The 20,953-nt window shown below is 42.0% G+C and overlaps 1 protein-coding gene across 1 annotated transcript in view; it reads left to right on the forward strand.

The window, feature by feature from the left end:
• LOC129169736 (E3 ubiquitin-protein ligase UHRF2-like) overlaps window positions 1–20,953 on the forward strand; it is a 33,671-nt gene that overhangs the window by 6,767 nt on the left and 5,951 nt on the right. Inside the window, exons 2-13 of the mRNA XM_054756422.1 lie at window positions 6,348–6,755; window positions 8,386–8,678; window positions 13,641–13,859; window positions 13,961–14,070; window positions 15,124–15,310; window positions 15,382–15,505; window positions 18,776–18,883; window positions 18,983–19,087; window positions 19,835–19,941; window positions 20,008–20,170; window positions 20,251–20,388; window positions 20,470–20,725. Of these exons, the coding sequence (XP_054612397.1) occupies window positions 6,348–6,755; window positions 8,386–8,678; window positions 13,641–13,859; window positions 13,961–14,070; window positions 15,124–15,310; window positions 15,382–15,505; window positions 18,776–18,883; window positions 18,983–19,087; window positions 19,835–19,941; window positions 20,008–20,170; window positions 20,251–20,388; window positions 20,470–20,725 (2,218 nt within the window). The remainder of the gene's footprint in view (window positions 1–6,347; window positions 6,756–8,385; window positions 8,679–13,640; window positions 13,860–13,960; window positions 14,071–15,123; window positions 15,311–15,381; window positions 15,506–18,775; window positions 18,884–18,982; window positions 19,088–19,834; window positions 19,942–20,007; window positions 20,171–20,250; window positions 20,389–20,469; window positions 20,726–20,953) is intronic.

Here is a 20,953-nt window from a genome sequence, read left to right on the forward strand (position 1 = left end):
CTTTGATAGTGGTGTGTATGTGGGGGAAAAAAACATCTGTATTAGCTTTGGTCTTTTACCACTCAGAAAAACACATTTATGCAAACATACCGGCCTTTTAAAGGGTTCCCAAAAATATAATTTCAACTTAATATGTAATGCTCAGGCTGAAGTAGTTTTTAAAAGATTGAGTTGTGGGAAAAAATATGTATATAAATAATTTTATAGCTGTTTTTGGCAACCTCGGTTATTGGGATTAGTACCTTGAATGTGAGTTGTGGCGGGAAAATAGGAGCATTTAGGCTATGAATCCTAATTCCACCCCTTACCCTTGATCTTAGCCCTTACCCCTAGGATTTGCGCATTCACGAGAATTAAGTGGCGTTCCAATTCTCCATAAATCAAGGGGTAAGAGGTAAGGGGTGTACAGCACTAGAAACCAAGTGTGTTCGGGGACCACACTGGAAATGTAGGGGTAGGAGGAGTTTCCACGGATTGAGCACTCCCGCTGACAAGACGGCAGAGCAGAAACTGAAAGAAGCATATAAATGTAAGTAATTAAGCATAATTATTGATTTTCACAGTGACGTCACTCGTGGTTTATTAGATATTGAATCCTTTGCTACTCTTACTTAAGTATTCACCATGTTTTGAATTGTTGGTTGTCGCTAATTATAACGAGCTGGCTAACACCAATATCTAACTTAACTGCATTTCATAAATGATGAGGCAATGTTTAGACAGCAACCACGCCTGTTAATTGGAACTTGTAAGTCGTCTTTTTAAATCGTCCGCTAGCGAGGGGAATCTACAGTACATTATCACTCTTGTAACGCAGCACATTGTCCTGAAGTCTGTTTGCTACGAATTATAGCCACTCTAGTCCACCAACAGTTCTCATGGTGAGATATGTTTACTGTATTCAGCATACAGTATGGATGGTCAGGAAGTGAGCTAAATAGAACATGTAAACAACATGGCCACATTATTAAAGTCTATTCAACTTTTGGCATCTAACATTGTCCCATCTATTTATTTATTTTTTTTTTACCATCACTCCATATTTGTTTTTAGCACACTATTACTATTATTGTTGAATTTCCAATGAGTTAACAGTTGTAGCCCATCAGTCATGCATGTGTGTCATTCTTGCAGGAGATGCTGAGCCAACCGAAGTCAGCCCTCTGCTATACCACACAGCACTCCAGTACCATTCAAAAGCTGCAATCCCAGTATGGAAAAGTCAAATGCAACAAAATGCCATTCCTTTCGTACAAAATAATCTGAGAGAGAACAGGAGGAGATTGAGGTCAAAACAGGGAGGTTTTTAAACTCTGAAATAATGCTTGATAAATGTTATACATTTGTTGATGTTTGAAGTTTGTTATATTGTTATTTGTATCTGACATGTATATTTGATACATTTTCTGTTTTTATAAATGTTGTTGTTGTACAAGTGCTGGTTGTTTCTTCGTCGTTTGTTGTTTTGCAGTAAATGTCACAGTTTGTAAAAATGTGTGCCTTTTTATTAAAAAAAAAGGTGATCTGAGGTAGGCTACAGTATATAACATTGAAATAATGTACAAACGTGTGGAGCTTACTTTGTGGTAGGAAACATTTATCATGAACAATTTAATTGACTCATCCGCCAGTGTCACAGCCAGCAAGCAGTGAAGGGTGATGACGTAATGAGAATCAAGTGGTTTCCCATTTCTTAGTGGCTTCCTCCCCTTGGCCCTAGGTATTAAGGAGTAGGGGTAAGACAGAGGGAAAGGGCCTTGTTTTAGACATTTGTCTGATGGTGACATTTTTGGTCGTGAGGGTCAAATGTGTTGAGATTTTTTGCAGGCATGAGGCCTAGCATTATCACTCTATTGTTGTCATATGAAAGCTAATTCAACAAAATCAGATAGCAGCATCAGAAAAAGATGTAAAAATGTAACACAAGTTCAAATCCAACAACATCCCTCCTGGCCTTGTGTTTTTACGTAAGCCACAGGTCTTCCTTTTGCTTCTGTTTAAGCATCTGTCAGATATTTGTCTTTGGTGTCTGCTGCAATGAGGGAACATGCTGTTTGAAAGGCAGCCTGCAAGAAACAACATAAGAGAAATTAGCCCTGTGCAGAGAAGAAGGGATTGTTTGATTCCACACACTGGTAGCGCAATGCTTTTTTAAAAAAGCCATTTGGTTCCGCCTTTTGAGGATTCCTCACGTAAAGCAGTGTTTCCCCTACAATTGTATTTGAGGGGTGCCCCTTTCCCAGAGCACAACAGAAGTCATTTAAGGAAAGATTTCCTATAAAACAGGTTTATATGTTGTTCTTTTATTAAACCAGGGGTGTCCAAAGTGCGGCCCCAGGCTGTGATGTTCTGATGTTCATTTTCTTCTGTTTTTCTTTCTCTCTTTTTTTGGGAGAATGAACAGAACAAGAATTCCATTGCATAGCAGAACCACCAGTTTTACTGTGCATATGACAATAAAACTCTTGAATCTTGAATCTTAGAATAGAATTTCACAAGAAGAACAACAGCAAACTTGGAATATCAACAGTAAATCAACAGTAATTTTTAAAAGTCCAAATATTAGGAGAAACTTATCTAATGAGAAAGAGTCATAGACTAACATCATAATATTATGAGGACAAATTTTACTAGCCTTTTACTAACATTTTACTAGCCTAAAGTTAAAATACTAAAGAAATAATAATAAAAAAGTCATATTATGAAAAACAAACAAAACAATGAATAAAGTTGTAATTTTTGGAAAATGTGGTTACGGAAAAAGAGGCTGAAGTTATAATTATGGAAAGAACATTTACAAGAAGAAAGTTGAAATAATTGGAAAAAAAAGACAAATGAAAAAAACGGATGTAATTTTGTGAGCATAAAGTCAAAATAGTAAGAGGAAAAAGTCGTATTCTAACGAGGAAAAAAGTCGCAATTTTATGAGAATATGAAAACACAATTTTTGAAGATTTTTTTAAAGAAAAAAAGAGCAAAGACAGAAGTTCGTACTAATAACGTATATATAACGTGGGAGCATATCTTTGTGTTGCTTTTCCAAATATCAAATTGGCCCTTGCATCCTTTCATTTTTCAGTATGTGGCCCTTACTGGAAAACGTTTAGACTCCCCTGTATTAAACAAACACAATATCTTATTCAATTCAAATACTCACAATGAAATGACACATATGTCTTTATTTGAGTGAACGGACCGTGGGTTTTGACTTTCTTTTTGGAGTCTTTCTATTGAGTTCTTTTATAAAATATGACGGTTATAATATACATTATGGGGCACTTTAATACATTTTGGACATTAAAAGATGCTAAAAGCAATCAAATAGAAGTCAATATATGCTTGTTTAGGTCAGTATATATTTGTGTTGTAGGTGTCAAAGCATATTAGTGGAAATCAATAACATATCGTCTTAATAATTAATTCATTTTATTTTTAGAATATGTCAAGGGCCAATAATAATGAGTCCTGCAATCCAAAAATGACCCCTGGGTCGCACTTTGGACACACCTGCATAACAGTAATTGCTGCACTGCACGCTTCTGATGGTGTTTGTCAGAATTACTACCTGCCCCCCCACCAACGCTGTAAACCTAGAGAGAGCTTCGTTTGGAACGCCGAGTGGAAACGCTGCATGACATTTCACTGAGTCATATAACGAGGCTACCCGAGGCAATGTGTGTTTATATTTGATTGCATTATTTATGACCACAGATTGAATCACAGACGACGGCTACACACATTGAAGATATTAGGCCAGGTTTCCATCCATCCATTTTCGATGCCGCTTGTCCTCACTAGGATTGCGGGGGTATGCTGGAGGCTATCCCAGTGAGCGGCAGGGTGCACCTTGGACTGGTCGCCAAACAATGGCAGGGCACATATACACAAACAACCACGCTCACATTCATATCTTAGGCCAGGTTTACTGCACTTTAAACATCCTTTAGGGTGTTTTGTTTGGCGAGCTGCTTGTGATTGAAAGCAGCGAAGGGGCTGATGGCGCTCGTGGTAATGAAGGGAAAGCCTGGATGGGATTCGCTTTTAATGCAGTGCATGCCGCCTCAACCGCAAGACTATTGGATCTATTTATTTGATTCCTTTTTAGCGTCACGTCTGCAGCATCAACGGATAAAGGTTAAGCCGAAACGGAGGCTCACCCAGGTGGCTGTTTTGCACCACTGATCTAAATTCCATGAGACGATTAAAACCAGGCAGTGATGGGGAAATGGCGCCCGCTCTTTCCTCATATGATACTCCCTCCCCCACTCCCCCTCTCGCTACGTCTTCAACTTCCTTTCCACAGAAATGGGGAGGAACACTGACGTCCGTGCTTGGCTTGCCGCCGCACAATGGCTTTGAGATGAATGCCGCCTGTAGTGAAGACTCTGTACTCCGAACAGTAGTAAATATGATGGAACCACACTCTGCAAAGTCTGCAGTGATGCTGGTTGACAAGACGTGTACGTGATTCTGGTTCATGGGATGGGGCGGGGGGCTGCTCTTGTTATGTAGTCATGGCAACTCACTTTTTTCCCTCTTTTTTCTGGAAAAATGAGCATGGGATATGCCATTTTTTAGTTTTATGTGATTGTGTTGCTGATCAGTATTGACAAGCAGTAATAGTCACTAATGCACTGCATTGAAGTACCTTTAAAAGCTCCCCTTTTATGACTTTGCTTTGAAATGATGTCACGAAACACAAGACAATACACAATATTGGGTCTGCGAGAACAAGACGAGATTTTAACATCGCTTTTAAGAAAAGTACAATAAAAAAATCTAAAAAAAAAATGATTAGACCACCCTTGTGTTTTCAGTTTCTTGTTCATTTTAATGCCTGATACAACTAAAGGTACCTTGGTTTGGACAAATATAACAATGACAACAAAAATAGCTCATAAGAGTTACATTTTTGGGCAGTACAATGCTATAGCTAGTCACGTAAGAACTTGAGTGATTTTTGTTATTATCAAGAAAGCCATGGAAGTTGCTAGATAGCTTTTAAATTAAACTCTTATGAGCTATATTTGTTATCATTATATTTGTCCAAACAAATGTACCCTTAGTTGTACCAGGCATTAAAATGGATCAATAAACTGAAGGAACAAGGGTGGTCTAATAATTTTTAACTGTCATTTCCACTACGTTCCACTCTTCTGCACTCTGTGTGTATGCTCCCGGCCCCGCCTTCACCCAACGAGACAAAGAGACTGTATGACAGACAAAAGGACTCACTCCATTCATGCCGTTGTTCTAAGGTGCTGAAACCAATGCACAGAGTGAACTCTATTCCTCCCTATTTGGAGGCGGGAGGTGAGGAAAAGATGCACACATTTACAGTACATGGCAATGGATTGAGGCTGGCAAAATGATCAAAGTTCATTTTCATTCATTGTGTGATTGATTCATTTCTTTATTATCGCCCCAGGCCTAGTGCCCACAATATGTGTCCCGAGAACTTGTTTATGAACACCAAACGAGAGAAGAATCCACTATCTCCCTCGCTTGTTTGCTCCACTTTTGAGAGAAGAGGTCGGCTTTGAAATTCCAGCTTATTATGACTGCATGAAGTAAAAACCTCCTTCCTCATAGATTGCTTGTGACCCACCCCTAGCTATATGAGCCCACTCTGTGTGAGCTTTGGGGGGAAAAGGCTTTGCTACACATTTTAAAATAAAGCCTGGTGCTCTGTGACTAATAAGATGGTTGGTAGTGGTGTCCTTTAGGCCCTGTCCACACAAAAGCATTAGTAAACAGTTGTGTCCAGACTTGTGGACAGATGCAGACAGAACCACGTGACACCAAAACTATAGAACAAGAAAGAACGCATGCGCACAAAGTCTGTCGTCTTCTGCTTTCCAAGGCTGTCTAGACTGACAACGAAGTGAAATTATTTCCGTGAGTCCTTTTGGCGTGTAATTAAAAAAATATCAGGAGAATGTCGACAGGGATGAGTCGTGCCATGTCGAAGTGTTCTGATATTTTGTCGGTTGGTCACTTCTGTCACGTGACGACGACGACGCGGTGACATCATCGTTTTCAGAAAGCAGCGGTTTGCTTGTATACACGGCAATGACAAGCCGGCGTTTTTAGATTTTACCGCTCTGGAAGCCGTTTTAAAAAAAAGAATGTTTCAGAGCAACCAGGACGCCGTTTCCGTGTGGATGAAAGGCCGAAACGTTGACGTTCTGACCTGAAAACATTTAATGTCCATTCTGCATTTAAATACACACAGTAATATCCTCTTGTTGAAATAGCCCATGATGTAGCGTCCTACCTCAGCCTGGTCATCTTGATTTAATGGGTGCTATTTTTGTATCTCAGCCATTTTTTCTTTATTTTTCCAGATGGAAGATGGCCAGACGCTATTCGACTACAACGTGGGTCTCAATGACATCGTCCAGCTCCTCATCCGCTCCCAAACGGACTCTCCAGACAGCCCCTCAGACAAGGACTCGGTCAAGGACTCTCCCGGCGAGGCATGTACCTCTGCTCCGGCGTCTGCCGTCCCTCGCTCTGAAAGCCCCTCCTCCCCTGCACCGGTGTCCCCCGTTGCTATGGAAACCTCCACTACTAAAGACAATGACAGCAGTGACATTACAGATCCCGCAAATGACCCCAAGCCGGACACCGTTGCGCCGAGTGACTCAGCTAGCACCAAAAATGGACTCAGGTCCTGCAGTCCCACACAGGACACCCAGTCGCCCACATCCAGCAAAAACATGCTAGTGGACCCAGGAATTGGGGTGTACAAAGTAAGTTTTTTTTTTTTTTTAATAAATACAAGTGTCCAAAGTGCGGCCCTTGGGCAATTTCCCTCCACATATTGTTAAAATAAAATGAATTCATAATAAATGAGATACAGTCATCCCTCACTACATCGCGGTTTGAACATCACGCCCTCACTCATTTAAAAAAACTAATTAATAAATGACCACTCTTACATGGTTTAATATGGTCTATTAGTAAAAAAAAAAAAAGTATATTTAAGCAAATTGTGTGTGTTCATGGCCTAAATTAAGCATTTTCAAGCATAAAAATGGCTAAATGAACAAATATAAGGCATTCAGTATCTGAGACTTTCTGTGTGCGCCTTAACAAGCGGGGCCTGGAAAGTGACGGGACATCAGCTCGCTAGAGTTGACTGTTAGCTGATTGCTAGCAGCATGTTATCAGTGTGGAGAGTGGCCGACAGCAGCTGCTGTGTGAATGTTCACAGCATGTGTTCTCTGCTCCTCACCTCCGCAAAGCACAAATGCTGAGGTTATGCTTTTGCCGGTGTTAATCTGTTTGTTTGTTTTCCTGTTTGATTGTGTTCAAAATAACTTCAGAAGTTGTGAATGGATTTGAATAAAATTTTCAGGAATTGGAATGCGCTCCCAGAGTGCTTTTCTAGTTGAAGTGCATCGTGAGACTGTCCTGAACCACAAACAGTGACTGGAGTGTAGTATTCTACAGTGGTCTCTAGGTGTCAATAACGTTACATTGATGACACAATAGCCACCAGGAAGTACGTTGTCAATGCTAAGGTCTTATCTTATGTACAGTATGTCTAAGATGGCTTATTTTTTATTACAGTATTATGTCTACCATATTGGGTAATACAAGTGTAAAGGTGACTATAGGGGCGTTGTTTCATGCCTAGAGGGCTGGCATAATGGTAAAAACCCTATTTAGAAAGTCATAAACAGGTTTTCTATGCTCTAACTACGAAAATATTCCATTTCTTAATATTGAATCCCACTTACCACAGTCGGGCCTGAAACCAATTAATTGCAATAAACGAGGGACAGCTGTAAATGATTTCAGTATTACGCTAATTGGCTTTGTCACCTACGACACAAAACTAAGATGCGGATGTTTTGATTCTCTCTCTGAATGTGCTGAACTCCTGTTTCAATGGCAGTGTTGCTTTTTGTGTCAATTATGACAAACTTCTTCATGATCAATTACCGTGTTGACCCCAATATGAGACTCCGTGGAATACTGAAAAAGAATGGTCATTTTGTATTCGGTGGTCTAGAGCTTGATACCTGCAACCGGAAGGTGGCGCCAAACAACTTTGCCTGAAGCAGAGCTTTTCTTCCTGTCACTCACACACAACAGTGACCATTCAGCCGTGACCTAAAGGTGTCTGAAAGGTTGTTAGTAGGTTAGCAGACAACAGAGGAGGAGTTACGATGCTAATTAAACAATGGTCGACTAGCTAAAAATGAAACTTGATTTCAATGATATTGAAAGTACAGTATGATATATACAGTAACAAAGATTGTGTCTTTTGTTTTGGTCCAAATGATGCGTTGTCTTAAATTCAGGGTGGTCTTATATTTGTGTCAATATGCTAATTGGTTATGATTTAAAATGAGGCCCTTTGTCCCCCTTTAGATTAATGAGCTGGTGGACTGCCGAGATGTGACTGTCGGCGCCTGGTTCGAGGCCTGCGTGGAGAACGTGACCCGCCCCCCTAAAGCACCCACCAAGGGCAAGGTGGGACGCCCCCCCAAAAGGACTAACGGAAAGCTGGAGGGCGAACAAGGCCAAAGCACAGACAATAGCAGGAATAATGTTAATGCATTAAACTCTGAAAGCAACGGAGCGTCCACCTCCCAGACAACAGACTCAAGCACAGAAGTCAAGGAGCGAGACGAGGACGTCGTCTACCACATTAAATACGAGGAGTAAGTACTTTTGCTGAAATGGTATTTTTGGAGGCACATTGTTGGATTGGGAGTGTTGTTACTGTATCTGCAAGTGAGATAATGAGTTTCCCCAGTTTCCCTCCCATTTCGTGCATTTCGCTGATAGAAACGAATGCACGCTTCAGTAACAGCGGTAGTTCGTCAAATTGGCAAATTGGTCCTGCGCGTACTTCTCTTTTCCAGCAAATGCATTCTGGAAGCTGGCGTTTCCATGGTAACCCCTGCATTCTCAGGAGCATTACTTTTTTTTCTTCTTCTTTCCTTTTCTCGGCTCCTTCGGCTTTGTCTGTAATTGCTGCAAACGTGTCGTCGGTGAGACATGGCCGCCTTGCGCACCAAAGCGACTCAATCACGGGTTTGCAATACGCGTATCTGTTTTTTTCTGTCGTTAAGTTATAGTAACAGGCCTTGCATAATGTGTTTGATTGACTGGGAGGCAAGAGGAGGGTGTGATGAAGGAAAACAAAGACCTGATGTTATTAAATCACAGCATCCGAACCTACTGCAAAGAGAACGCAGACCCATTTCCTGTTAGAGGAGGTCTAAACTATCAGCTTCCTGTTTGCCTTGCATTTAAAAAAAAAACAACAACAACAAAACAAAAACGCCTTGTCGTCTGCCTTTTGTCCTGAGCGGCATCCTGGGTTTCTTCCTCCATCCCCTCATTTGCTAGAGAAAAGAGTGGGAGGGCGGGCAAGGTTTTTTTTTGTGCTTGCCTTCTTCCCGCACACACACACACACACACACACACACACACGCACACACACACACGCACGCACACATATTTGACCCCATAAACATCTGCCTGCATGGTCTTGGACGTACTATCTGCACAAGATAGCCGCCATTAGGGCTGGGCGATATGGACCAAAACTCATATCCCGATATATTTAGGTGGAATATCGATATACAATATAAATCCCGGTATTTTGTAAGCAAAGAGAGTTTAGACATAATCAAAGCCAAATATGCGTTTTAAGTTGTTTTATTAAAATAAATACTTAACATGAGGATGTTTCTTTTAATTTTAAAGCTTCATGCAAGATGCCCATATAAAAAAATCTTATTAAAAAATAGCCACTAAAATAAAGTAGGCCATTCTCTTTTTGAAATAAATATAGAATAAGTCAAATCTAGTCTTTTTTTTTTAATAACAAGCCTTTAGCTATGCTCAAATCCTCAGCTGATAACCAAAGAACAAAATATGAAGGAGTGCCCGGTTTAAGAGGAAAACTTAAAATGTCAGCAACTCAAAAATTCTTTCAATTGAAAAGTAGTATTTTTAGAAGACACAACTATGTCCTTATTTTGTGCCAGGAACACCAATCTGTCAACTGCATCAGGCTTAGCAACTGTGTGTCAGTCTTCTTTGTACAGTTGTTGTAGAGCTTGCCGTGCAAAATAATTGTTGCTGCGAAGCTCGCTGGACATCTCGAGTCCACCATTTTCAGGAAGTTTTTAAAGCCGTTTTTTCCACTGTTGCAAAGGGGATCATATCTTAGCAATGTGAGGGGACACGTCTTCATAATAGCGCATCACTTTGCTTTTCCTTTCATGAGGAACGCAACAGGAGCGTGCGGCTTCACACATTCCTCGTATTGGAGTTGGTAAGCAAGCAAGCTAGCGCTGACACAGGAGACATGCAGGGCGGCACGAAGGAGATTGATTGACAATAGTTTACAGCCAATCAGGACGCAGAAAACAATGGCCGTTGCAGACAGACGAGCGAGGGAAGAGAGAGCAATTCTTCTTTAAGGGCCACTGTCGCTAGTCATGACTAGAGCCCGACCGGCGGCGGGCGGATAATGACGTATCACCGATTAATCAATATCGCTGAATATGCAACTGATATATTCACTTTTTTTTTGCTGCGCGGAGATTCTGTCGCTCCCTCTCTGTGTGTCTCTCTGTGCTGCTCCCTGCCCGAGTACCAGGCCCCTCCCGCCACTCACAGACAGAGCAGCGAGGTGCCCAAAGAAACTGTATTTTTTTACACTGTGGTAAGCTGTGACTTTGTAAAACAATAAAACACTTTAGTGCCACGCTGTCAGGGCCCGTCAAGGAGAACATTCCAGTTTTTTCAGATACGTTTTAGAGAGAGCGTATTACGATGTTTTAATCTTGTGTAAGTAGCATCTCTGTGAGATAAACAAAGATAGATGCAACTGTTAACTTACATTTCCACCGCTATCTAAGACTATGATACATTTATATGCACTATTGAAGTGAAATAGAGATATATGCAGATATACACAGCGTCACACTTTGCTGCATAATTCCATGCAGGATTCACAAGTTAATGCCTTCATTCAAATCATTTTGAAAATGTACCAAGTATTAATTCTAATGTTACAGTATATATTGCATGTTTGGAAAGCAGCTACATTGTTACATAAAATGTATTTTAATCCCTTGTATTAAGTCTAGTAACGTGATGCATGTTTGGATTATTTCTTATTTTGTTTGTAGTCAACATTTTTTTCACTTTTTAATGTTTGCTTCAGCATTTGTTTTTGAGCTGTTTGCAAATACTCAGTGGCTGAAGATAGCCCTTTTCAATCTCTAGGAAATATGACTAATTGATATTGGTAAGATGCTTTCTGTGAATGCACCTCACATTAGCACATGGATGATCACTTTCAGTCCAATGCAGCTGCTTGGTTTTATTTTAAAATGGTCAACTATAGTGTCAAATTCTAGGCTAAATACCAAAATGCACTAAATGTATACACAGTATTTTCATTTCACAGGCTGAGGGGACGAGTCACTACACAAAAGACTCAACAGGCGTTACGTTAGATGCAACATCTGCCGTGTGCGAGTTAACCAGGGTTCCAGCACAAGCCGTTGACAGTGTTGCTAATTAAAGTTCCTTATTTGAATTTTGCTGCTTCTTTGTGTTGAATCGTATTTTGGGTATTTAAGAATTTATGTTCATGGACAGTATACTGTATAATCAGTATATATCCTGTTACTTATTTCATATATCGGCTGATATATCGGATATCGGCCGATATATTGACTTTTTTTCAGCCCCCAATATCTGCATCGGCCCCAAAAATCCCATATCGGGCGGGCTCTAATCATGACTCCCTAAAGTCAAAGGCTGGGCTGCGAGCTTGTGGAGGTGTTCTGCACTCTTTCACACCTCGCCTTTCACAGTGGTGCTAATGCACACTACCCGGGCTCGCGGACGTGCCTTGCACGTCTGGATCTCTGCACGTGCGGAAAATATTTCGCCTTTTGTGACCGCTTGTATTTGATTACTGATTAAATGCGTGACGCAAGAAACACTTGCTGTCTTTCACTTTTAATGCATCCTGTGTGGAATTTCGGAGTGGAGTTATGATGCAGAGCGCTAAATCTATTCCTGGCAGCTCAAATGTATTAGCATATTTACCGGTACACTCCAGAATTTTTTATGATAGATTTATTGTAACAGAGAAACAAGAAAGAAAAAATTGAATAAAGGCTTTAATAATTTATATTGGATTGAGGGAAATGTACAAATACATGTGGCGTAGTACTTTGTTGGAGATCCTTGTTGGTAAAAAGAAAAGTTGCCCACATGTCTGGAGGCATTTTCGTCCATTCCTCTTTACACATTCACTCCGAGTCCAGAAGGTTTTGAGACTTTGCAACTCCAAGTTTGAGCTGGCCTCACTGATTTACTTACGGATTAAAATCACCAGATAGGGTCTGGAATCCGTTTGATTTTTTTTCCAAAATTCCATGTTTGTTTTTCAAAATTGTATTTTTTTTTTCCATTAAAATTTTGTAGAATTCCATTTTTTCCCTTTTACACTTACTTTACCAGCATAGAGTGTGTACCTTTTGTGACAGTAAATAAAATGTCCGCTAATTAAATACAAAAATCCTTACATTTATTGATGCAATATATCATTGGCCAATTTTGCACAGTATTTCAGAAACTGAACTTCCAACGGGTTGTCAGCCTCTGCACACATTGCTACAAAATCCTCAACAAACTGTAATGTCCGTGCTCGTGGTTAAGGAAGACGTTGCCGACGCAATTCCAACTGCGTTATTAACGTAAGACATTTTTTATGACACCCTAATTTTGTTGACACAATTAGACAAGATGTGGCAAACAGCGGTCTTATTTTGAACACCGGAATTGCGTTGTGTGTGTTGAGATTGTTTGTTAAAGGTTCAAATGAGCTGGGTCCAAGAATAAAAGTGCCTCTCGTCCTTATTTCATTCAGAATTTGCACAACGTCAGCAGGCATTGTAAAACGCTTGCTCACATTAACACGTGGTAAAACAAGACGGTGTAAACACACACACACAGCCGCACTAGCATGCCCCGCTAACCCAGCTTACTTCTATTCACAATAAAGATGAGTATCAAAGTTTTTACGCCAACTTTCTCCAGTGTTTCAGGTTGCTGTTTCGACATGTTTAGTCCGGGAGGGGGCGGGTTAGTGTTCGTGAAGAGCTTCTGCTATGATTGTGTGGTCCGCCGGGGAAATACTTCCCCACACAAATGTTCCTTCATTCACAATTTGTCAATTTTCACGAGATTCTGCATTTAACAGTAGATTCTGTTTTTTATTGGCCAGTTTCGTGATTCAGGTAACGCGGACATCATAGGGCCTTATGCAGCCTGCTAAGGCCACTGCATGGTCTGAATGTGCTTCTTCTTGAGCCACTCCTTTCTTGCATTTGTTGTCATGCTGGAAGCACAATCCATGACTCATCTTCAGTGTTGTGGCTGAGGCCAGGAGATTCTCATCCTAGATTCTACGGTACATGTACATGACAGGAGTGCTCTGCTGTTTTTAAGGACCGACTGGAAAAAAACGCTAGTCAAAGGTGCTCTATGTGAGTGCTCTGGCGTTCCATACAGGGAGTAAGTAACTAAAGCTAAACACATAGAAAACCATGTACATACTGTAATACTCTCTCCTCCCTGGCCAGCTATCCCGAGAACGGCCTGGTGGAGATCCGACCTCTTCACGTGCGACCTCGCGCCCGGACCCTGCTGCGCTTCGACCAGCTTATGGTGGGTATGCAGGTGATGGTCAACTACAACCTGGAGACACCCGAGGAGAGGGGTTTTTGGTTTGACGCTGAGATCCAGACCCTCAACCAGACATCCCGGACCAACAAGGAGCTCAGAGTCAAGATTCTCCTGGGGTGAGGGTCTTCCTCCTGAGGTTGCATCCCCTACACACCCTTCTTCTTCTTTCAAATCTTCCTCTTTGCTTATTTTCTGTGTGTGTTTTACCCTCCTCCAGGGGTCCTGATGATGTGATCGGGGATTGTAAGGTTCATTTCCTGGATGAAATCTACCAGGTGGAGAAACCAGGAGCTTCACCCTTGTCTGCTGCAGATGGACAATTTAAACGTATGCCCTATTTGTGTCGAATGAATAGAATAGTCTGCTGCTGTTCAGTTGTGGGTTCCGGTGGGGTTGTGGGGAGACTAGATAACGTCATTGCCTAATTTGCATCACTGGCCATAGGTATGGCCGATATGGCCTAAAATCTATATTGCCACATTGCAGCCTCTTGTGAGAAGAGTATTAATCACAACATATTTTTTGGCATATGACTTAGAATAGAACCATTTCAAACTGTTTTCAAACTGTTTAGAAGGCACCTCCTTTGGCTGCTGACTATGCGGCATCTAAAGTGCAGCCCATGTAGAATTGCGATGCCATCTACTGGACTTAAATGTAACCACACTCCATTCAGTTCGATTGTCGATGAACTGATCAATAAAAATCCCAATAGTTGATTACTTGCGTCTTGAAGCATTTGAAGCAAAAGAGAGTTCAAGTGGCAGAGCCGCTATTGTTTTGGTCTCAACTGGTTTGCTGTCTAAAGAAGTCCAACATGACGTCAGCTATGGGAATTTCAGCTTCAAAGCAATTGCTTAAAAGGGGCTTCGATTCACATCACACTAGTGATAGGCAAGTGACAAAATTTGCTTGACGGTCTTGAAAAGTGATTAGTAAATTTATTGATTGTTATTTTCTAAATATTTTTGTATGTATTTAATTTTATATGGCAAAAATTGAGGGCTGGTGAGCATAACTGTCTGGAAAATTTAGCACAAAGTAACTCAACTTCCCATAGTTGACGTCCCAAAGTTCCCTTTAAACAGCACGCTGAATCAACAGCGCCTCTGCTGGTTGCAGCCAAGTAGGGCACTCCCAATTTGACTTCAACTGCTCCAATAAACTAAACAATCAGCCATCATTCGACTTGAGGCAACACTTTTATTGCGCCTTCTGCGGATTGCGGCCACAAAGCTATAGAATGTCACATAACCTCTCATAAACACTGATCGAAGTTCCCAAGATTGAAAAATAATTGTTTAATCATGGCCATTGCTAATGTTGACGACAGTAATACGGTCCACATTCACTCTGTGTCTGTTTTCTTGTCATTGCAAGGAAAGAGCGGGCCCGAGTGTAAACACTGCAGGGCTGACCCGGATGCCGAGTGCCGCTTCTGCTCATGCTGCGTGTGCGGCGGCAAGCAGGACGCTCACATGCAGCTGCTGTGCGACGAGTGCAACATGGCGTTCCACATCTACTGTCTCAACCCGCCGTTGGCCACCATCCCGGACGATGAGGACTGGTAAGAGGAAGAAAATCAAATCTGTTTTGTGTTTTGCACATCAGCGTTTAACTGTCCTTCTGTGCTACCAGGTACTGTCCCACCTGTAAGAATGACACCAGCGAGGTGGTCAAGGCTGGGGAGAAGCTCAAAGCCAGCAAGAAGAGGGCCAAAATGCCCTCAGCCACAACAGAGAGTCAGCGGGACTGGGGCAAGGTGAGATGTAGGGATGGTCACCCGGGGGCCGCCCCACAATGTTGTGTTTACTGTCCATCACAGAAGTATGACGTATGGATGTAACGATATGAAAATTTCATATCAAGATTAATGTGACCAAAATGATCATTGCTATCACGGTATTGTTGAATGTGCTCAAAATGCTTAAAAAGCACTGATGGTCTAACAAAGTTTTATTGGGTAAAACAAATAAACAAAACACACAATATACTTTCCTTGGCAGATGATGCTGTAGTTGTGGTAGTTGTAGCTTGCTGCACACCCACTCTGTAAATAATAGAAAAGCAAATGTATTATTATGATTATTACTGTTATCACTATGATTGTTATTGATGATTATTATCATCTGCCGGACACACACACAGTAACGTTACTCCTGTAAAACCTTATACTCGCTGAAAAGCTGTGGATGGTGGCCATTGAGATGGCTCAACATATTGCCAGCGTTACCCCCGTTAGTGCATTTTGTAGGTTGATTGTCTTCCGTTATTTTCCCCTCAGAGTTGCAAATCCAAAATATGTCAAGACTGCAGATGTCGTTCTTTTACTAGGGAGGAAAACGAATGAGCGCCGTTTGCTGGGCACATTGCACACTGCGCATGCACGTCCTCTTCTCAGGGCCTACCGCTGACAGGTCTCGAAAGGGCACGTGATCACCACGGGCGCCATTTTTGAGAGCAACATGTTTTGTTTACATCAGAGTTGGCACAGCCAGAGAGAGAGAGAGAAGAGAGCGAACATAACTAACCCTGCTGCTTCTCCAGGAAATGAGCAGTTTCACTCGGCTGTGAGTTTAGGAAAGTACGGTTATCCATCATGGTTTTACGATCATTTTAATTTGAAAGGGTAATACTAACTGTCGGGAGTTTTTACCGCGTCTAATCAACAATACCGGTGGTCGTTACATCCCTAGTATGACACAATTCAGAGTCAACTACTTCGGTGCAAATATGTCGTTAAAGCCTCATGCTCCTGAGGTTGTATACTCGAAAATTCAACCAACATTTTTTGTGAATGTATGCCTTGCGCAAAAACTCCATCATGGTAGATTTTACAATTCACCGAACATCAAAGTTTGCTTCATGTTTTGCTTTTTCTTTGTTTTTTGTGCATTTTTTTGTGCAACACTCATTCCGAAAGCCTCAATAAGGGTTAATAAGAGAAAAAACATTTACTCCACAGTACTAGCACAAGGTTTGGAGACACTTTGTCAAGCTATTTAATCCGAATGTGTCTCCAAATTTGATTGTGTAAAAGTAAACCGGTTCACATTCAAAGCAGTAACATCCCGTGTCGTCATTTGTTTTTATTGTTTTACAGCGGTTAACTTCTTTTTACGCTTGTGTGACACTTAATGGTGTTAAGGGGTGAAATGTCCGAGGTGCATCAGTGACAAAACCGGCATAGTATACTTGGTCATTCATAATTAAAGTTAAGACTAAGCGTTACATCGTACGTTTGAGAGGTTTTAACTTCTTTTTACACTTGTATGACTGCTAAGAATGAGAAGTATTACCTAAAACAGGTGTTACTATGGGGACAGTGTGACCCTGGAACTGTTTTATTTGCGTTTCTGTCCTTTATTTCAAAATCCAAACAAATAGCCATTTGCGGGCCTTTTCCAGTCCCCACCACCAAGCACAGAAGGGTAAACGAGAGCAACGACGCCGTGCGTGACCCAGACACTCTTCCTGGAAGTGTCGACGGAAAAATACCTTGAACGTTCCCGCTGTCTGTGGACTAATTAAAAACAGCTCTCTGCTCGTGTGTCGGGGCACGTTTAACAGCAGTGACTTCATTCCGCACTGAATCCTAGCTTTTCACATACAGTAATAACATTTTTACATCCTTGTATATACAGCAGATTTTTTTCAGTGTTTTAAATCGTAAATAAATTGTATTTCATGATACAACTTCAATAGAAAGCGGTTCGATGGCGCTATCTGCAGGTGGAAAGAGTGCTGCAGCGATGAATCGAGCAGAGGGTGCGGTCTCAGAAGTCAAGTTCCTCAACATTTTCCAGCAGGAAGATGCTTTGGCAAGATGGGATGCTGTGTAACTGCACATATTGCAAGAACAATACTCTTAATGTGTAAAACGGAATTAAAAATAAGTTTAATCAATGTGAGAAGCATATTATAGAATTTGGCAAAAAAAATTGGCATTATTAGGGCTTTGACGGACCTTTTATTTGCGTTTTTCTAACATTCACGGGGATCTACTGTATTGTTAATCAATACAGTGCTGTAAAGTTGTGTGAACAAAAGTACTGGGACATTTAAACGACAATAACTCCATTTTGGCTCACAGTCTGAGTTCTGGTTTATTCCAAAAGTGTGTGATGGGGTTGAGGTCAGGGTTCATGCACACCAAACCCATCCAAGCATGCCTGTATAGACCCTAATTTGTGTGCTGGGGAACAAAATATGGCCTGTTGGAAGCACACAGAGTTGATTAATGAATTGATTCAATTATTTTGTGTTTGTGTTCGGAATGGGGTTGATCCGATCCCAGAGTAATTCACGTATCAGAAATTTCCGATACCACCGGCGGAGAGCTCCAATGCGTGAGCCACGTATGTGCTTTAATGCCAGCTTGTTGCCAGCAAACGTAGCTAGAAGAATATCAGCAAATGTATCGAAAAGAGTATCAGCGAACTCTGCAGCCATCCTCCTTACTCACGCTGCACACAGACACACACACAAGCGCTCCGTGTGGTGCGTTCACAGCCACACAAAACAGTCGGACAGCTACACTACACAAAACCGGGTCGCTACAATATCATACTTGATATAAAATCAACAATAATAATAATGTAGTAACCCGGAAGTTATGTGCTATGTTAGAGTTATGTCAGGCTAAGCGCGTGTGTGTGTGTGTGTGTGTGCGTGCGTGTGTGCGTGTGTGTGTGTGTGTGTGTGTGTGTGTGTGTGTGTGTGTGTGTGGCGCTGCATGTGTGGAGACAGCTGATATTCTTCTAGCTGCATTTGTTGATGTTCTTTTGCCGTGATTGCGTTAGCCCGTTTTGTTCCATAAAGCGATAAAGCGGATCGGCCACCTCCTTGTCATTTTTAAAGCATCTGTTGATGCTATAATATTGTTAATGGTAATATTGTTAACAAAGATCAAGTATCGGAATAATATCGGGATCAGCAGGTACCCAAATTCAGGTATCGGGATCGGATTAGAAGTGAAAACTGTGGCTCAGTTTGTGTCTGAGACGGTTATGGTTTCTTGATGTACTTCCAGGGCATGGCCTGTGTGGGGCGCACCAAGGAGTGCACCATTGTTCCCTCCAACCACTATGGACCTGTTCCTGGTGTTCCTGTGGGGACCACGTGGAAATTCCGAGTTCAGGTTGGCTGACAACTTCCTTTTATTGTGTTGTTGGCATAAATATATATTTTTTTTAACGCGACTTTGTTTTATCTGCTGCCATTGGCCATGTACCCTCAGGTGAGCGAGGCTGGCGTTCACAGGCCGCACGTGGGCGGCATCCACGGTCGCAGTAACGATGGATCCTACTCGCTGGTGTTGGCGGGGGGCTTTGAGGATGAGGTGGTGGGTGACAGTCATGTGACTCTAAATGACATTTGCAGCGCTCCCTATGGTTTGTGTTGAAAATGTTTTGGATGACATGCTAGCAGATATTTTATAATCATTACAACAGGGGTGTGTCAAAGTGCGGCCCGGGGGCCGTTTGCTGCCCGCAGCTCATTTTTTATTAGCCCGCGGCACATTTGTAGAAATTAAATTTAAAAAAAGCAAAACGGCAACACATGGAAAAAAGAGCAAAAGCTGAAATGTTGGAATTAATAATCAATAATAATACACTTTGGCACTGATATCACAAAGCTGATATCACAAAGTTTTGTCTTTAAATACATATAAAACTTTTTTTTTTTTACCTTTTTACAAAACAACAATATCAAAATGGCCCCCGCATCCATTGACTTTTCCATATGCGGCCCTCGCTGGGAACAAGTTAGGACACCCCCTGCGTTAGACAAATGGTCAGTGACTTATTAGTTGTGAAGATGTTTTGCTTCATTGTGGCCGCGTTTTTTTTTTTTTTTTTTTTTTTTTTTACCAATCTTGCTCAGATTTTACACAGAAATTTCAAGTCAATCAAAGTCATAACAGCGCCACCATGTGGTGTATTTATCAGAAAAATAAGTGCATGTTGTGACAAATTTTCACTCTTTTACGTAGCAGTTCAGCAGTAAAAGCATATAGCCGTAATAATAAAATAATTAGGACACCCCACAAGTTTTCTGTGTAAATAAACATATTTTTGTTCTGCCGTAGGACCGGGGGGATGAGTTTACTTACACGGGCAGCGGGGGTCGCGACCTCTCAGGAAACAAACGCATCGGAGAGCACTCGTTTGACCAGACGTTGACCCACATGAACAGGTACCCTAAAAAATGTTACTTCAAATGTCTGCAATGTGAAAGCTAAAATTCTTAATACTCATGCAGAGCTTTAGCCCTAAACTGTGACGCCCCTTTGAACGACAAAGACGGGGCGGAGTCCAGGAACTGGCGGGCTGGGAAGCCAGTCAGAGTGGTGCGCAGCTCCAAAGGGCGCCGCATCAGCAAGTACGCCCCCGAGGAAGGGAACCGATACGACGGCATCTACAAGGTTAGCTGCAGCTTGGATGTTTCAAACCAAGAAAAGCTCTTTTTTTTGGACATTATAGCGGGATTGTGTTGTCGTTTTAGGTGGTAAAATACTGGCCTGAAATAGGCAAGTGCGGTTACCTGGTGTGGAGGTACCTGCTGAGACGGGATGACCAGGAACCTGCGCCCTGGACACCTGAAGGACTGGACAGGATCAAAAAATTGGGTCTCTCAGTTCAGGTTAGCTTGCATAAAATGTCACCGCTGGCTTCATGATTCTTTCACTTTGTTTCCATTCACGGCCCACGTGTGCGTTTGCAGTACCCGCCTGGCTACTTGGCAGCCATGGCCAACAAGACAAAGCGGGAGGCCGTCGCCCGGCCGGGTCGCAGCGGTCGCAGCAAGCACCATTCTGGCAGGGGCCGGGGGAGGGGGCGGCCGCGGAAACACCCGAAGGTTGCCAAAGAGGAGCATGAGGAGGACGAGGAGTTCGAGCAGCTGATTGCCGCTGTGGAGGAGGAGGAAGAGGAGGAGGAGCTGCAAAGCAACGGAGATCAGCAGACAAGCGGGGACAGCGGTGCGTGTTTATTTTCTATAATATTTTCTATATTCATCTCCTGAGGCTCAGAGCTAAACTGCTTTACATTTAAATGCAGTCGTCACCTCCATGGAAGCAGACTTCCACCTGCTAATATGAGCATGTAGCACCTTAGTGCTAACATTGCTACCCTGAGGAATCTCACTCCCTTCGCTTGACAGCGGTCTGTCTTCTTCAAAATAGGCCTTTACTCAACAATACTCTCCT

The sequence above is a fragment of the Dunckerocampus dactyliophorus genome, chromosome 17, assembly GCF_027744805.1.
Source record: "Dunckerocampus dactyliophorus isolate RoL2022-P2 chromosome 17, RoL_Ddac_1.1, whole genome shotgun sequence".
NCBI lineage: Eukaryota > Metazoa > Chordata > Actinopteri > Syngnathiformes > Syngnathidae > Dunckerocampus > Dunckerocampus dactyliophorus.